General features: G+C 49.4%; 1 protein-coding gene across 1 annotated transcript in view; it reads left to right on the plus strand.

Annotated features, from left to right (window-relative positions):
- The window catches only part of OCIAD2 (OCIA domain containing 2), a 75,062-nt gene that overhangs the window by 19,473 nt on the left and 39,204 nt on the right, over nt 1-16,385 (plus strand). The window contains exon 2 of the mRNA XM_069201494.1: nt 8,388-8,484. Within this exon, the coding sequence (XP_069057595.1) occupies nt 8,388-8,484 (97 nt within the window). The remainder of the gene's footprint in view (nt 1-8,387; nt 8,485-16,385) is intronic.

The following is a 16,385-nucleotide window of genomic DNA, read 5'->3' on the forward strand; positions in this document are numbered from 1 at the left end:
AAAAGGCACCTGTCGTTGCAAAGCCAAGTTGTGAAGCATACAGCAGGCCACGATGATCTGGCACACCTTCTTTGGTGAGTAGACTAGGGATCCACCTGTCATACGGAGGCACCTGAACCTGGCCTTCAGGAGCCCGAAGGTCCGCTCGATCACCCTCCTAGTTCGCCCATAGGCCTCATTGTAGCGTTCCTCTGCCCTTGTCCTGGGATTCCTCACTGGGGTCCGTAGCCATGACAGTTTGGGGTAACCAGAGTCACCTGCAAATGGCGAGGGACAACTGTTAGACACACACTAACCTGGAGGGATATCCCCAGACAACCATTCCCACTGACTTGCTTCCAGGTGCCCACCTAATAGCCACACACAGTGCCTCTGGAGTTGACCCATCACATAAGGGATGCTGCTATTCCGCAGGATGTAGGCGTCATGCACAGAGCCAGGGAACATGGCATTCACATGGGAGATGTACTGGTCTGCCAAACATACCATCTGTACATTCATAGAATGATAACTCTTCCAGTTTCTGTACACCTGTTCACTCCTGTGGGGGGGACCAAAGCCACATGGGTCCCATCAATGGCACCTATGATGTTGGGGATATGCCCCAGGGCATAGAAATCGCCTTTCACTGTAGGCAAATCCTCCACCTGAGGGAACACGATGTAGCTCCGCATGTGTTTCAGAAGGGCAGACAACACTCTGGACAATACGTTGGAAAACATAGGCTGGGACATCCCTGATGCAATGGCCACAGTTGTTTGAAAAGACCCACTTGCAAGGAAATGGAGCACTGACAGCACCTGCACTTGAGGGGGGATTCCTGTGGGATGGCGGATTGCTGACATCAGGTCTGGCTCCAACTGGGTACACAGTTCCTGGATTGTGGCACGGTCAAACCTGTAGGTGATTATCAAATGTCGCTCCTCCATTGTCGACAGGTCCACCAACGGTCGGTACACCGGAGGATGCCGCCATCTCCTCACATGTCCCAGCGGACGATGCCTATGAAGGACAACAGCAAGCACAGAGTCAAACAACTCAGAGGTACGTACCCACAGTTTACACAGAACACCAATCATACAAAAAAGGTGGCCTGTATGTGTGTTGAAACTAGGCCTAGGTATGTGTGACGCAGTTGAAAATGAGGCCATGTGGGCCCCTGAAATGGCGGCTGCCTGACCTCTAAAGTGGGACAATGGGATGTGAGGTAACTGCGCTGGCGTTGTACACCGTCACGGTCGGAGACCGCGGCGCAATGCTGCATTGGTTAACATTGGACCCTATGGGTCCCAGGAGCCAATGACGATGTACACCGGCGGTGATGGTATGCACCGCCGCGGACGTGACCTCCATTTTCTATCTGTTCAATCACTCGATACCTGATCTTCGACAGGAGAGGACCTACACTGCAAGTGCTGCTGTGACCTCGGTCTGGAAGAGACAATGGCTTGTGCGTCTGGTGAAAGGGACCCTGCCTTCACATCGGAGGAGTTGGAGAAGCTCGTGGATGGGGTCCTCCCCCAGTACACGCTACTCTACGGTCCTCCAGACAAACAGGTAAGTACACAGGCAGCATGTTGTATGGGCTATGCCTGTGTGGAGAGGGCTGGATGTAAGAAGGAAGGGGGCAGAGTGCTGCGTGCATGAAAGACGGTGTATGCATGTGCCACATGGCAAGGGTAGGGATGGGGGCCAATCACTTTGACAGTGCAGTTGGTAATGATTTCTCTTCTTCCCCTGTACATTTCATGTAGGTCAGCGCCCACCAGAAGAAAGATATATGGCGTGCCATCGCCAAGGACGTCTGGACCCTGGGGGTCTACCACAGACGGAGCACCCACTGCCGGAAAAGATGGGAGGACATTCGCCGCTGGAGCAAGAAGACGGTGGAGGCTCAGTTGGGGATGGCCTCCCAACGTGGGAGGGGTGCCCGTCGCACCATGACCCCCCTGATGTTCAGGATCCTGGCGGTGGCCTACCCGGAGTTGAATGGTCGCTTGAGGGCATCACAGCAGACACAAGGGGGTGAGTACACTTTCATTCTGCTGACTTTGCACGCAGTGGAGGTGTCTGGGTGGGGGAGGTGGGATGTGGGTTTCCCTAGGGCAGGGCGAGTTCCGTAGGCAAGGCCCCCTCCATAAGGCAGGCCATGTGGCACCCCAGCCCACCTCTGTAGACTGCCAAGTACAGCTATTCATGCCCCTGTGTCATCTGTGTGTGCAGATGTCGTCCATAGGCTTGTAGGCCATTTCCCAGTAATTGAACAGTGGTGCCCAAGAGCGCGCCGTAGTGCAGGGGGCTTATGTGTCTGGCTTGTCCGCCAACGGTAGCGGTAATCCATGCACTCAACATGTCTTTCTTCTGTGTCCCCCCACCTTTTCGAGTTCTCCCTGTTCTTGTGTGCATTAGCATCATCAGGCGGAGGAGCAGTGGCACGGGAGCACGAGGGAACTGCATCCCACATGGCCCTGGAGGGCGAGACTATGGACTCGAAATTCACCAGTGGGATGGAGGGCGAGGGGAGCTTCACGGTGGGGACAGGAGCTGACACCAGCGACACGGACACGTCCTCTGATGGGAGCTCCCTTGTGGTGGCGGCAACATCTGTGCCCCCCGCATCTACAGGTACAGCCGCCACCCCCCCCTACCAGCACCGTCCTCCCAGCAGCCCCTCTGCCTTTGCCCCGTGCCTGCTCACCCAGGAGGGTGAGCATCACCTTCACCCCAGGCACCTCAGCCCCTGCCCCTGTCACCCCTGTTGCCCTCAGTGAGGAGGCCATTGACCTCCTCAGGTCCCTCACTGTTGGGCAGTCTACCATTTTGAATGCCATCCAGGGTGTAGAAAGGCAGTTGCAACAAACTAATGCATTCCAGGAGGGCATTCATTCTGGTCAGGAGGCCCTTCACCGAGCATTTCAGACTCTGGCCTCAGCACTGATGGCAGCCATTGTCCCCGTCTCTAGCCTCCCCCCTCCAACTACCTCCACCCAGACCCAATCCCCTGTACCTCTGCCTATCCCAAGAACACCATCAGACCAGCCTGCATACACCTCACCATACAAGGGAAGCTCAGGCAAACATAAGCACCACACATCCCACAGGCACTCACGCAAGCAACACACACATGCAGACACACCAACATGCACTGCCTCCACTGTGTCCCCCTCCTCGTCGTCTCCCTCCTCCCTCCCAGTCTCGTCTACACTCACACCTGCATGCACTACCTCTACAGCCACTACGTCCCTCACCAGCACACCCACCAGCACACCCCGCTCACGTGCAGTCACCAACCCCACTACCATTCACACGTCCCCTGTGTCCTCTCCCAGTGTGTCTGTGACGCCCCCTCCCAAGGTACACAAACGCAGCCACACACCCACCCAACAGTCATCCACCTCACGACAGCCTCCAGCGCATGCACCTGCACCCAAAGTCACCAAACGTACACCTCCTACTACCACCACCTCTTCCTCCACTCCCAAACCCCCTCCAGCTACCCGTCCCAGTGTGTCTAAGAAACTTTTCCTGTCCACCATTGACCTCTTTCCCACACCTCCCCCACCCCGCCCATCTCATAGGTCCTGAAGTAGCACCTCAGCCACAACATCTCCGGGACCAGTGGTGCCTGTAGTCACCGGTATGTGGAGTGTACCGGCCACCAGGACAGCCAGTGTGGCACGGAGCCACAGCACAGCCAGTCCCCCACCTGTAAAGCATCAGAAGTTGGCCAGTGCCCGGCGGGAGAGGGGGAAGACTCCAGCCATCAAAGCCGCTCCCAGGGGTCCCAGTGGGAGTGTGGAGTCAGCTGTGACACCTCCCAAGGTGGGGAAGGGCCACAAGAAACCCGGCAAGTCTGGGAAGAGCTGCACGGCGGAGAAGACCACCATCATCCCCGCTGCCCTGGAGGCCACTGCCAGCCCCAGCCCAGCTGCCCAGGAGGCCACTGCCAGCCCCATCCCAGCTGCCCAGGAGGCCACCGCCAGCCCCGCCCAGCTGTCCAGGAGTCCACCGCCAGCCCCGCCCAGCTGTCCAGGAGTCCACCGCCAGTCCCAGCCCAGCTGCCCAGGAGTCCACCGCCAGCCCCAGTCCAGCTGCCCAGGAGGGCACCGTCAGCCCCAGCCCAGCTGATCCGTGAAGGACCGCCAGCACAAGCTCCGCTGGGCCATGAAGGACCGCCAGCACAAGCTCCGCTGGGCCATGAAGGACCGCCAGCACAAGCTCCGCTGGGCCATGAAGGACCGCCAGCACAAGCTCCGCTGGGCCATGAAGGACCGCCAGCACATGCACCGCTGAACAGGGCACCGCCAGCACAAGCACCACTGGGCCATGAAGGACCGCCAACTCAAGCCCCGCTGGGCCATGAAGGACCGCCAGCACAAGCACCGCTGAACAGTGCACCGCCAGCAAAAGCCCCGCTGGGCCATAGAGGACCGCCAGCACAAGCCCCGCTGGGCCATGAAGGACCGCCAGCGCAAGCACCGCTGAACAGGGCACCGCCAGAACAAGCACCGCTGGGCCATGAAGGACCGCCAGCACAAGCACCGCTGAACAGGGTACCGCCAGCACAAGCACCGCTGGGCCATGAAGAACCGCCAACTCAAGCACCGCTGAACAGGGCACCGCTAGCACAAGCACCGCTGGGCCATGAAGGACCGCCAGCGCAAGCACCGCTGAACAGGGCACCTACAGCACAAGCACCGCTGGGCCATGAAGGACCGCCAACACAAGCCCCGCGTTCCATGAAGGACCGCCAGCACAAGCACTTCTGAACAGGGCACCGCCAGCACAAGCACCGCTGGGCCATGAAGGACCGCCAGCACAAGCACCGCTGATAAGGACACCACCAGCACAAGCACTGCTGGGCCATGAAGGACCGCCAGCACAAGCACTGCTGGGCCATGAAGGACCGCCAACTCAAGCACCGCTGAACAGGGCACCGCCAGCACAAGCACCGCTTGGCCATAAAGGACCGCCAGCACAAGTACCGCTGAACAGGGCACCGCCAGCACAAGCACCGCTGGGCCATGAAGGACCACCAGCACAAGCACCGCTGAACAGGGCACCTCCAGCACAAGCACCGCTGGGCCATGAAGGAGCACAAGCACCGCTGAACAGGGCACAGCCAGCACAAGCACCGCTGGGCCCTGAAGGACCGCCAGCACAAGCACCGCTGAACAGGGCACCGCCAGCACAAGCACCGCTGGGCCATGAAGGACCGCCAACTCAAGCACCGCTAGCCCATGAGCGGCAGGGGCACTGACGCAACTGGGTCCTTCACGGGGTGAGTGATGCACTCTGGGCACCAGTCCCCCTCCAGAACCAGTGGAGACATCCATCCACTACCTCTGTCCTTCACAGGATGAAGCACTCTGGGCACCAGTCCCCCTCCAGAACCAGTGGAGACTGTTATCCACTTGAGAGACTGTGGCTTTGCACTCCCCAGGATTGAACAGTGGGCAACCCACCCACTGTAGAGACTTGAGAGACTGTGGCTTTGCACTCCCCAGGATTGAACAGTGGGCAACCCACCCACTGTAGAGACTTGAGAGACTGTGGCTTTGCAATCCCCAGGATTGAACAGTGGGCAAACCACCCACTGTAGAGACTTGAGAGACTGTGGCTTTGCACTCCCCAGGATATGGCAGTGGTCAACCCACCCACTGTAGAGACTTGAGAGACTGTGGCTTTGCACTCCCCAGGATTGAACAGTGGGCAACCCACCCACTGTAGAGACTTGAGAGACTGTGGCTTTGCACTCCCCAGGATTGAACAGTGGGCAACCCACCCACTGTAGAGACTTGAGAGACTGTGGCTTTGCACTCCCCAGCATTGAACAGTGGGCAAACCACCCACTGTAGAGACTTGAGAGACTGTGGCTTTGCACTCCCCAGGATATGGCAGTGGGCAACCCACCCACTGTAGAGACTTGAGAGACTGTGGCTTTACACTCCCCAGGATACATCAGTGGGCATTGAACCCCCTCGTGGATCTGGCGTTGTACACTCATCAGGCTGAGGTGACCCCCCTTCCCTTCCCCCTGAGGTGCCTGTTGTATTTCTATCTGATGCCCCTGCAGTGTTCTCTCTGTTTTGATCGGGTATCGAGTGTTGGCCTCGCCCATGCATTTTGGGCCCAGTGGTCCACGGACTATAAATGGTGCAATACCTGGACTTGTATTATTGGTGTATATATTTGTTTATGGTGTATATATATTTTGGAGTACTGGATTTTAATAGATTACAATCATTACTATAATTTCCGTTTGTCTTTGCATTCTTCAGGGGGGCTTGAGGGGTGTAACTGTAATGTATCAACATCTATTAGTGTGTGTGTTGTAGTGGGTGAGGGTGTTGCGTATTGCGTGTGTGTGTCCCGGTTTTTTCCCTCCCCCCCCCTCCCCTGTGTCGTAGGTGCAGTACTCACCCTGGTCTTCGCCGCCGGCGTTCGTGCTCCTGGTAGAGGAGCAGGAAGACTATCGCAGGTAGAATTTGGAGTTCCGGTTCCATGGTGTCCTCGTTCCTCGTGGGGTGTGTAGAGGTGAGCGTTTTCCCTGTGGGATTCCTGTTTCCGCCTTGTTTTTATCCGCGGTGAATCCGCCCCAGAAAAGGTGGCGGATTGCCCTGTCATAATAGTGTGGGCTGTACATTGTCTTCCGCCTGTCTGTTGGCGGTGAGCGCCGCGCTGTTTGTTTGTACTGCCGTGGCGGTCTGAGTGTTAAAGTGGCTGTCTTTGTTGGCGGTTTCCGCCACGGTCATAATTGCAAATTTTTTACCGCCGGCCTGTTGGCTGTCTTACCGCCGCTTTAACACCGTCCGCCAGGTTTGTAATGACCACCTAAGTGTTTCCATATATCAAAATCCGCCTCAGTAGGAGTAGATATTTTTATGTGTACAAACAAGACTAATGAGTAGTGAATTTAAAGTTTAATAATATAGATAACTGTGTTTTATAAATGGAAAACCTCACATCATCATGTGATGGATTGTTTGCAGCCCACAGGGCACACAGTAAGGCAAAGTATTGTCCTGAAATGCCTGGTGCGGTTCTGCACAACCCAGCTCCTTTAGTGATGTGTGGATCCTGTGCGTTATCATTATAATACTTATCCGATGTGTGTACGGCAGACACAGAAAAGTACATATAGTGGAAAAAGAGGAAAGGAGGCCAGAGATAGCGGATGCAAGAATATTGACATAAGTAGACACTTAAAGTAAGCATGAGCTAAAGATGACACAAATGCTTAGAGGCTTTTTACATAGATGGTGTATTTTGCATCCTGCTAGTGAAGTCCTGTTATCCCTAGTGTCTTAAAATCCCCATTTGATTCTGAAAACATAAGATAATAATTAGTGGTCAGTACCCTGTATAAACCCCAGGAACTGACCACTGAGGGAGAGAGAAACTTTCCCCAAGGCACAGATCCAGATGCAGATCCGGATGGTCACATCATCAGATTCCACTGCTCTTGCAAGGCTGTGACTGCACTGCCTGGTGCCAGGATTGTGTCTCATACAGACTCAATCTCTTTGCCCTTGTGCTCAAAATAGCTGGCAAAATATTCAAAACAGACAACAAACCTACCCTGAAATACGAAAATTAGGCTTATTATTTATTGCTTCTGCTGGAACAACAATAGCGTTTAGGGATAGCACAGTGAGGATGTTAGGGTAACAGATTGTGATAATTTTAGAATTTCTCCCTGTGGTTTTCACTGTTCATCTTCTGTGATGATACCACACAATATTGTGTGCACTAGATTCAGGGCCATTAAAATAGCTATTTTAAAATAAATGTCAAAATGCATTTTCCTTCTCTAATGATCCTTGAGTGTGTAATTAATTAACAAAAGATCATTTGGATCACCACTGCTTCCCTAAGCCCTTTATGGGACTGTTAGTAATCCAGAAAGCACAACAGCGCACCTGTTCAGTAGGTTGTGTAGGACTGCAGTAACCTGGACTTCCTTGCTCAGTGGTGGTGCACTGAATTACATCATTTACATTTGTGGATTAGGAATGCAAACGCTGTAGACCTGAGCCCTAAATTACAGGATGCGCTACAGAAGGGTCTGTTATTATGATGTTTAACACTGGGGTTTAGACCTATAGAGATACTTAAAGACCAAACATGATATAGAGAAGGCAGGGTCTGAAATGTGGCTTGCTAATTTAATACCTGGCAGCTCAATTAACACAACCTGTGTCCATCCAGCAATCATGAATTCACAATGTCAACAAGTTATAGTTTATAATGAATATGTATAATGTTTGGTTTCCTCTACACATTCGTTTATCTTTTGGTTTTGATAAGGCATGTTAATCATTTGTTACTTTTCTGGTGGTGCTGTGAAACTCCCGCAAGTTTAACCTTCTTTCTTTTTTTAAAAGGGCTTTTTCGAGTGTCCCATTTCAAATACTCACCTTCACAGAAAAGATATTGCCAACATCATACAAGAATGTAAAGAGGAAAGCTTCTATTATAGAGGTAATGAACATTTGAATGGCTCACATTGTGGAGAAGTGTGGCTCAATGGTTAGAGCGGCAGACCCTGAAGCAGAGATCTGGCTCAAGACCAGGGTTCAAGTCCCGCTTCGGCAGGTCTTGGGCTCAATTCCCCTTGACCAGATAATTCTCACCTCGGTGCCTAATCTAATTCATGGGTCCCACTCTGCAACTCTGGGCAATAGCTTGCTTAATCTCCACAACGGCCCCAACAGCGCTTGGATGCCTGGCTTCACCCTGGGGGTGCTCAGGAGTGGGTGCCTCACAGGGAAAAGCCAGGAGGGGTTCCATAGCGGTATGAGTACAGCGCCTTGAGACCCTAAAGGGTGAGTAGTGCGCTATACAAGTGCTAATTTACATTTTTTTTTACACACGAGCATAAAAAAGTTTTCATTTCCTGGCAGGCTGTTCTTTAGATGTAGATCTGTTCCTTATTCTTCCATTTGTAATAATCTTTCTATGTCAGTGTCCTACCTTGGACGTTCTTTTATGGCTCTTCACTGCTCAGACATAGACAGCAAACCTGATCAATTAAACTAGCTGTGATATAGTTGTAGGTTTGCATTATTATTCGCCTATCCCTATTTGTATTGTAAAGAGTTATTTTAAGGTTTATTCATTTATATGGCACAGTTTCCTTGTGGTGTTTTAATGCTAGATGGACAATAATATAAACTAGAAGGAACAGCAGGTCCATTGCTTTTCTAAAACACATGTTCTGTGCAAGTATTTCCTAAACTAAATAAAAACAAGTGTGCCAAACTTTGAAGAAGTGGCAGATCAAACACACAGATTTCCATCCCTGTTTCCAAGTTACACATGATGTAAACTGAAAATGCCTGATGGTGGATTTAAACTGTATGTTTCCTTCTCGGTAGCAGCTTGTCGGAGTAAAAAATTCTAGAGAAGACACAATGAAACTGGTCCAAACAGGGCATTTGGTCCTACCGCAGTGCCCTGTTGCATTATCACTAGTACTGTAAGTCTGAATACAGTGGTTCACAGCGATTTCCCTCATCCAGTGGAATACATCTAGGAACTAAGGTGAGAACCCATGTCTCATGGAGGCAATAATTATTGACTCCGTCAAACTTGCAAAGGCTTCAGCAATCTTCATTAAGATTATCCTTGCTATACGCCATTGGGTACTAAAGGGTCAGAAGTGTGTGCTCACCAACAGACATAATCCTCCATCGTCTCTGGGATGTCCTACATCCTTCTGTCACACAAATGTGTCAGTGAGTTTTAGAGTTAAGCCAAGAAAAAAAGAGTCACATTTATCTAGGGCTGCAGGGCAGTCTATTTGCAAAACCCGCCCTGCATGCACGGCTCAGTCAGTATGGCCCTGGCGTAGTCATAGCATTAGGACCTCATCCCTTGGTTCTGCATTTCTCCATAGCTGTGGGTCAGAACAACTGGTCAAAAATCTGATTGTGGTACAATCTCTTCTCATAGCTGGTACAGCAGAATTTCTTGAACCAAGTCAACTAAGAAGTACCTGCTTTTAAGAGACCGAGCTTATGAACATCTGGGTTCTGGCAGAATGGATGTACCCTTTAAGAATCTATAACCCCATCCAAACATATCATGGGGTAGTTTCACTGTCATGTTCCAATGAAGAGCGACAAATGGTAACTTGGATTAGTAGTGGGGTGTCTCAGGCCCAACATCTCAATTGGGTTGAGCTGTTGATGAGTAGATCAGCAAACTGGAATGCCCAAACATCCTGAATGGTTTCAGTTAGTACATTTATCCATGGGGTTCTCGAGGCAGGAGCTGACTGTGGATGCGTAAGAGAACTAAGGCCCACCTTGCCTCGTGGAAGCCAGTGCAGGTTGGCTCATCAAGTAGAGCACAACGGAGTAGCCAACCTGAAGAGAAGCCTCCATTTTGTGCTGTAACAGCAGTACTCATGCACCTGGCATATAGACTCCTCCTTCATTCACACAAGTACAACCATGTCATTGACATCAAGGGGAAAGTATAAACAAACCCTGTTAAGTTGGTCTGAATGGATTTACCCCAAGGGGTCGGTAGATCACCTTATAACGGTACAAGAAAAAGGTGTGGTCCCTTGCACTGGTAAACAGCTGTTTCAGACTCTAGTTTTCCCAGTAGCCGAGTGCTAAGTTAGAAGCTACCTTCCAGTTTAGGTGCCACTCCACCTTGGGTACAGCTACAGTCCAGCAGAACCTTGTAAACTGTTGGGAGACAGAAGAAAATATTGTGTGCTAATGATGTCGAGTCAGTGGTGGAAAAGAGACTTAGGAAAGGTTGAACAGAGGCAGAATGGTCCAGCTTTCCCTACATTCTGCCTTTGCCTATACACCTACCCCACTCTAGTTAGTGTAAACGTAACAGGTCAAGTCTAGGATTCCCTGTGTTTTTGTTAGAAAGCACATTTTCTTAAGCACCATGTGCTTCACTTGGATGGCGCATGTCAGTAATATTAGCTAAAGGAGCAGATATAAGTCATATAGGAATGTCTAAGTGCTCCAGAGTTGGGCACCCAGCTCAAAGAAGGAGCTACCTCCTTTACATATTTTAAGAAAGTTGGAAAATAGCACAAACTTGTTTTCCAAAGACCTGCAAGACTTTTGGTATAGGCTCAGGCTGGTTCCATACGAGCTCTGATAGTCAGTGTATATATTCACCATCTCTACCAAATATAGACTTTATGGCATTCCAGTCTGAGACACTATTGGAATAATGAAAAAGAAGGAAGAATCTGGAAAATTATAAGATAAAAGGCACAATTAACATAGAGCAATGGCACAAGCATAAGAAGAAGGAACATCTATGCACTAGTAATAAAACACATCAAATGTCAGGCATGGAGGAGTCCAGTAGTTCAAGACATCTGGGACTGTTCCAGAATCTTCAAATGAGATTTATAAACAAGAAAGGCAGAAGTGAATGATGTAGGAAGCTGGCTCTGTATATGCTATACCAAAGTAAGGTATAGTGTGCACAGAGTCCAATGGATCCCCAGAGGCTTTACAGAGGCTAAAGTAGAAAATACTAATGCTCTCTTGTGTGGTAGTGCGGTCAAGCAGTTAGGCTCATCAGAGGGTAGTGCAAAGCATTTGTTGTACACACAGTCAAGAAATGAGGCACACACTCAATGACCAACTCCAGTCCAGTGTTTTATGTATCAGAAAATATACTTTGTTACTTTATTTGCAGACCCAGAAGGATCTTTGTTGCAGGTAAATGCAGCTTCCATAATGTATCACTTTCAAGTATCAAATGCACTTTGTTTGTAATTCACAGTTAAAACAGTTTTCAGGTAAGTAATACTTTTCAATATCAAAAGTAGACAGTGCAATTTTCATTGAAGGCAATGTGGTCCTGTGGGGTGGCATGGTGGGGGGGGACACATCCATTTTACAGGTAAGTACCAGACTTAGTCCCGGCTTCTGGGGTTAAGGTGTCCATAGGGCAAAGTATAGGAAGACACCAAGGGGGCACCACCAGCAACATAGGGCCGGCCCAAGTTAGTGTTGGGCGATCAATGGATTCCTATGGAGACTGAGGGCACTCGGAAGTGAGCGGTTTGCAGTTAAGTACTTGCGGTCTCAGGACACGGGCCCTGGGGGGGGTTTAGATCAGCACCAGGGGGACACAGGTCAGCACCAAACACACAACCTCAGCAGCACAGGGGCAGCCGGGTGCAGGGTGCAAACACAGCATCAAGGGCCCCAATGAGGAACTCCAGGTTCACAAAGAGGCTGCAGGCTTCGTCCAGGGGGTCAGCTGAAGAAGACCAATAGCTGGACAAGTCAGTTGAAGCTCCTCTGGATGTCGCGGGACCATCGGCTGTGTTCCCAAGGCCAGTGGGCTGCGGGTGCAGGGGTACCTTTAGGTGTCGGGTATCTTCACCAAATCCGGTCGCTGTCAGGGGGTCTTCTGGATTCAGGCTGCAGGCGTTGACGTGGTGGCCAGGAGGGGTCAACCTGGGGTGGAATCGAGGTCAGAATCGCCTGGGGACTCTCTCTGGTCAGGTGGGCCATCTGGATTCGACCTGTGGTTGTCTGGTGCAGAGTGGGCAGGACTCAGGGATCCAGAGGACTCTAGAGTCCTTGTTGGAGGTTTCTTTGTGGAAAGGACCGCTATCCTCGGGAGATCTGGTCTCTAGGAAAGGCAGGCAGTCCTCTGAGCATTTGTGGAGGTTGCTGGTCCTACAGGACAAATTGCCTTCTTGTAGCAGGAGTCTTGAAGCTGCAGGCAGGCTGGTAGGGCTGTGGCCAAGTCAGTTGTCATCTAGAGTTGTCACTGCTGGTCGACTCTTCAGTCCTTCTTCTTCTTTAGGTTGCCAGGAATCTCAAGAGTACAGTTCAGGGGTACCCCTAAATACTAGATTCAGGGGCGTTATAGTGGTCAGAGGTCAGTAGCCAATGGCTACTGATCCTGAGCATGGCTACACCCTTCCTGTGCCCACTCCCTTTGGGGAGGGGGGCACATACCTAACCCTATCAGCTATCTTCCTCCAAAATAAGATGGAAGATTCTGCCAGCAGGGATTCACCTCTAGGGGTGGCTCCAGCTGGGGTGGACATGCCTCCTGGTGTTTTCTAATTTTCCTGCCGGACCTGCTGCCAAAAAGTGGGGCCTGGTCTGAGGGGCGGGCATCTCCACTAGTTGGATTGCCCTGAGGCAGCTGAACAAAAGGCAGGAGCCTTTGAGGGTCACCACCAAGTGTTGCTGTTCCTGCAGGAGAGGAGGTTTGAAGCACCTCCACCCATTGCAGACTTTGTCCTCGAATCCTGAGAGCACGAAGGCTCTCACCCCATGGGGTCAGAAACTTGTCTGGTGGTAGCAGGCTGGCATAGACCAGTCAGCCACATAGTAGAGAGTTGGGTGAATGTCAGAGGGCATCTCTAAGATGCCCTCTCGGTGGATTTCACTATAAATCCAACACTGGCATCAGTGTGGGTTTATTGAGCTGAGACGTTTTATACAAAAATTCCCAGTCTTCTGTGAAGCCAACTTGGAGCTGTGGAGTTCATAATGACAAACCCCCAGCCCATGTTCTCAATATGGCCACACTGCACTTACAATGTCTAAGAATGGCCGTAGACACTGTAGGGGCATATTGCTCATGCAGCTATGACCTTACCTGTGGTGTAGTGCACCCTGCTTTAGGGCTTTAAGGCCTGCTAGAGTGGTGAATTACCTGTGCCACAGGCAGGGGTTTGTGGGCATGGCACCCAGGGAGGGATACCATGTCCACTTTACCTTTTTCTTCCCACCAGCACACACAATCTGCAATGGCAGTGTGCATGTGTTTGGTGACTGGTCCCTTAGGGTGGCACAATACTTGCTGCAGCCCTTAGGGACCCTCTCTGGCCACCAGGCCCTTGTTACCACTGGTACCTTTTACAAGGGACTTAGTTGTGTGTCAGAGGTGTGACAATTGTGGAAGCAATGGTCCAATTTAAGGAAAGAACACAGCTGCTGGGGGCCTGGTTATCAGGATCTTAGCACACACTTAGTCAAGTTAGCATCAGATATCTGGTAAAAAGTGTAAAAGGGACACTTTCCTACATACGGAGTCTGACCTAAAGTAAATCACAAATGACGAAGCAAAGAAGGGAATAGGTGCTGTGAAGCAAGCCTGAATGTGGACTGAGAGCAGGAGTGGAAAACACATAAACAATCTGCAGTGTTGCTAGGCACTTGGCATTTGAGAAGTGTTACTCATATTCTGTCTTGTCTCACAAAGCCTAAGAATATTTTCTCCCATTCCTAGATTAGTCTCATGAACATGATACTGAGATCCTGAAGGTGTTCACCATAGTGGATGCCACCATGAAGTCCTGGAGAGAGGCATAACTACTGGCTCATGTGTACACTAAGGGCCATATGTATGAACACATTTTTCCATAGGCACAGAATGGGTAAAACCCTTTGATACATCTGGCCCTAAGACCTTAAATTGCAGTAGTAGTATGAAAATGTAAACTCGGCTACCAAAGCTACAAGCACCGGAGATAGGCACTGAACCACTATTACCCAACCCACATGACAACATACACATTCAGACAGGATTTGTGAACACCTTGATATAAACTGTGCCTGTGATTAGAGAAAATGTCTTGAAGGCAACTCTTAGGGATTGATATATTGTAAATTGTGACTGAATTAGAGATGTTGTACATAATAAACCCTGTTAATAATGAAGAACACCTAAAGCCTGTGTAAAGTCATCAGAGTGGAGAGATGTGCATTTTCTTTCGGGATGTGAGTACATGTCAGACCAAGTCTACTCAACATAGACAACCAAGTAAATCAATGATTCTATTGAAAGTCTACTGTGGTAAAATGCATGAACTTAGTAATGACTAACAAGCTTAGTAGAGGCATCGGAAAAGAAGTTTGTACATTCAGTAGTCATCCATTTTTATGGCAGATAGACAGAGCTTGAATTAAGTAGCCAAAGCTACCTGGGTCTTGTTTATTAAACTCTGGACTCTGCTTCAGGCTGGATCTCTTGCAGCTGGGTCAAAAGAAGGACATGGTGAACTGCATTTATCAAAGCTAAAAGATGTAACGTTACAAAAGCACTGAAACTGCAGTCAACAAATATGATGTCAAACACACAGTGCTAGCTATTCCTTGCATTGTGAGACCTTTGTTGTCCTAAACAAACAGTCCTCAATGCCTGCAATTCCTTCAATATATGACCCACTAATAAATATACAGCCATTTGCTCAGCCCCAGGCTTTTCAGTCCTGCAATATCTAAAACGAGACCTTGAGTTATTGCCTTGGTTGGGGTGTTGTTTCTTCTTCTAAGCACTTATGCTTCCTTTTTAATGAAATGGCATGTCTAAGAGGTGGATAGAACATAAATAAATTGTTTGCTCTGATCTGTGTATAAACCTATGAGTGTTTATTATTTATTTTATTTGTAACAATGTGATACCTTGCAAGATTGGTTGCACTTTCTGTCATTTAGAATATATAAAAAGAAAATAAATCATCGGCTTTCAACTTGCAAAAGATTGTTCTAAGTGATAGTAACCTAGTGCACCAGAGAATGAAGAGATCCATCACTTCAAATATAATCTGGTCCTGTATCCAGCCATTTTCGTTCAAATATCATCTGGTCCTGTAGCCAGCCTTTTTGTACATGTATTTCTAAAGCACAAACCTAGCCAAACCACAGTAGAGCACTGAACGGATAACACAGATAACTATGATGGAACATTCCCTAGGAGAGTTGGGAGAAAACAGTGGTTGAGTCCCAAACTGTATTTCATGAGTCTTCCTAAAGAATAGAAGAGGAGGAAAAAAGTAACAGAGTATTTTAGATCATGGGACCTCCTCTACAATCGGAGTGATGGTGTGGTTTGCTTTTCGTGACTTAAAAGCATACGCTTAGTTTTATTTCTGGTTGAGTAGGATCAACAAGAAATGTAGGCTGTTGAAGTATATGTTGTTGCAGTTAGATGTCCTGTTAGGCAATACATACCATTCTAAAGTTGTCTTTTGATTCAGTGGAAACCAATGAAGAAGTGAGAACAAGGGTGGCTTGATGGCATTATCTAGCTCAGACCAGGAGCCTTGGGCTTAATGTACAAATTATTTTAGTGTGGCCCTATCAACTTTGGGAATCTAATCAAGAGGCCATTACTATGGTCGATGAATTAATTTGCCATGTAACGCAAGGCTGTCCTTCATTAAGTGCTGGCATCACAGACTTTATTTTCTGATTCAGATGATGTATGTTGGATTCGTTATTTTGACAATGTGAAATTTGAAAGGAAGATGTGCCCAAGGTGAAGCAGAGGGTAATTGGTGTAGTCTGCGGGTCAGTTGTAATAATATCTTTATTACAGTTGCCAGTATATTAGACGAGGTGAAAGTCTTCCAGGATCTT

Source organism: Pleurodeles waltl, chromosome 1_2, assembly GCF_031143425.1.
Source record: "Pleurodeles waltl isolate 20211129_DDA chromosome 1_2, aPleWal1.hap1.20221129, whole genome shotgun sequence".
In the NCBI taxonomy this organism is placed as follows: domain Eukaryota; kingdom Metazoa; phylum Chordata; class Amphibia; order Caudata; family Salamandridae; genus Pleurodeles; species Pleurodeles waltl.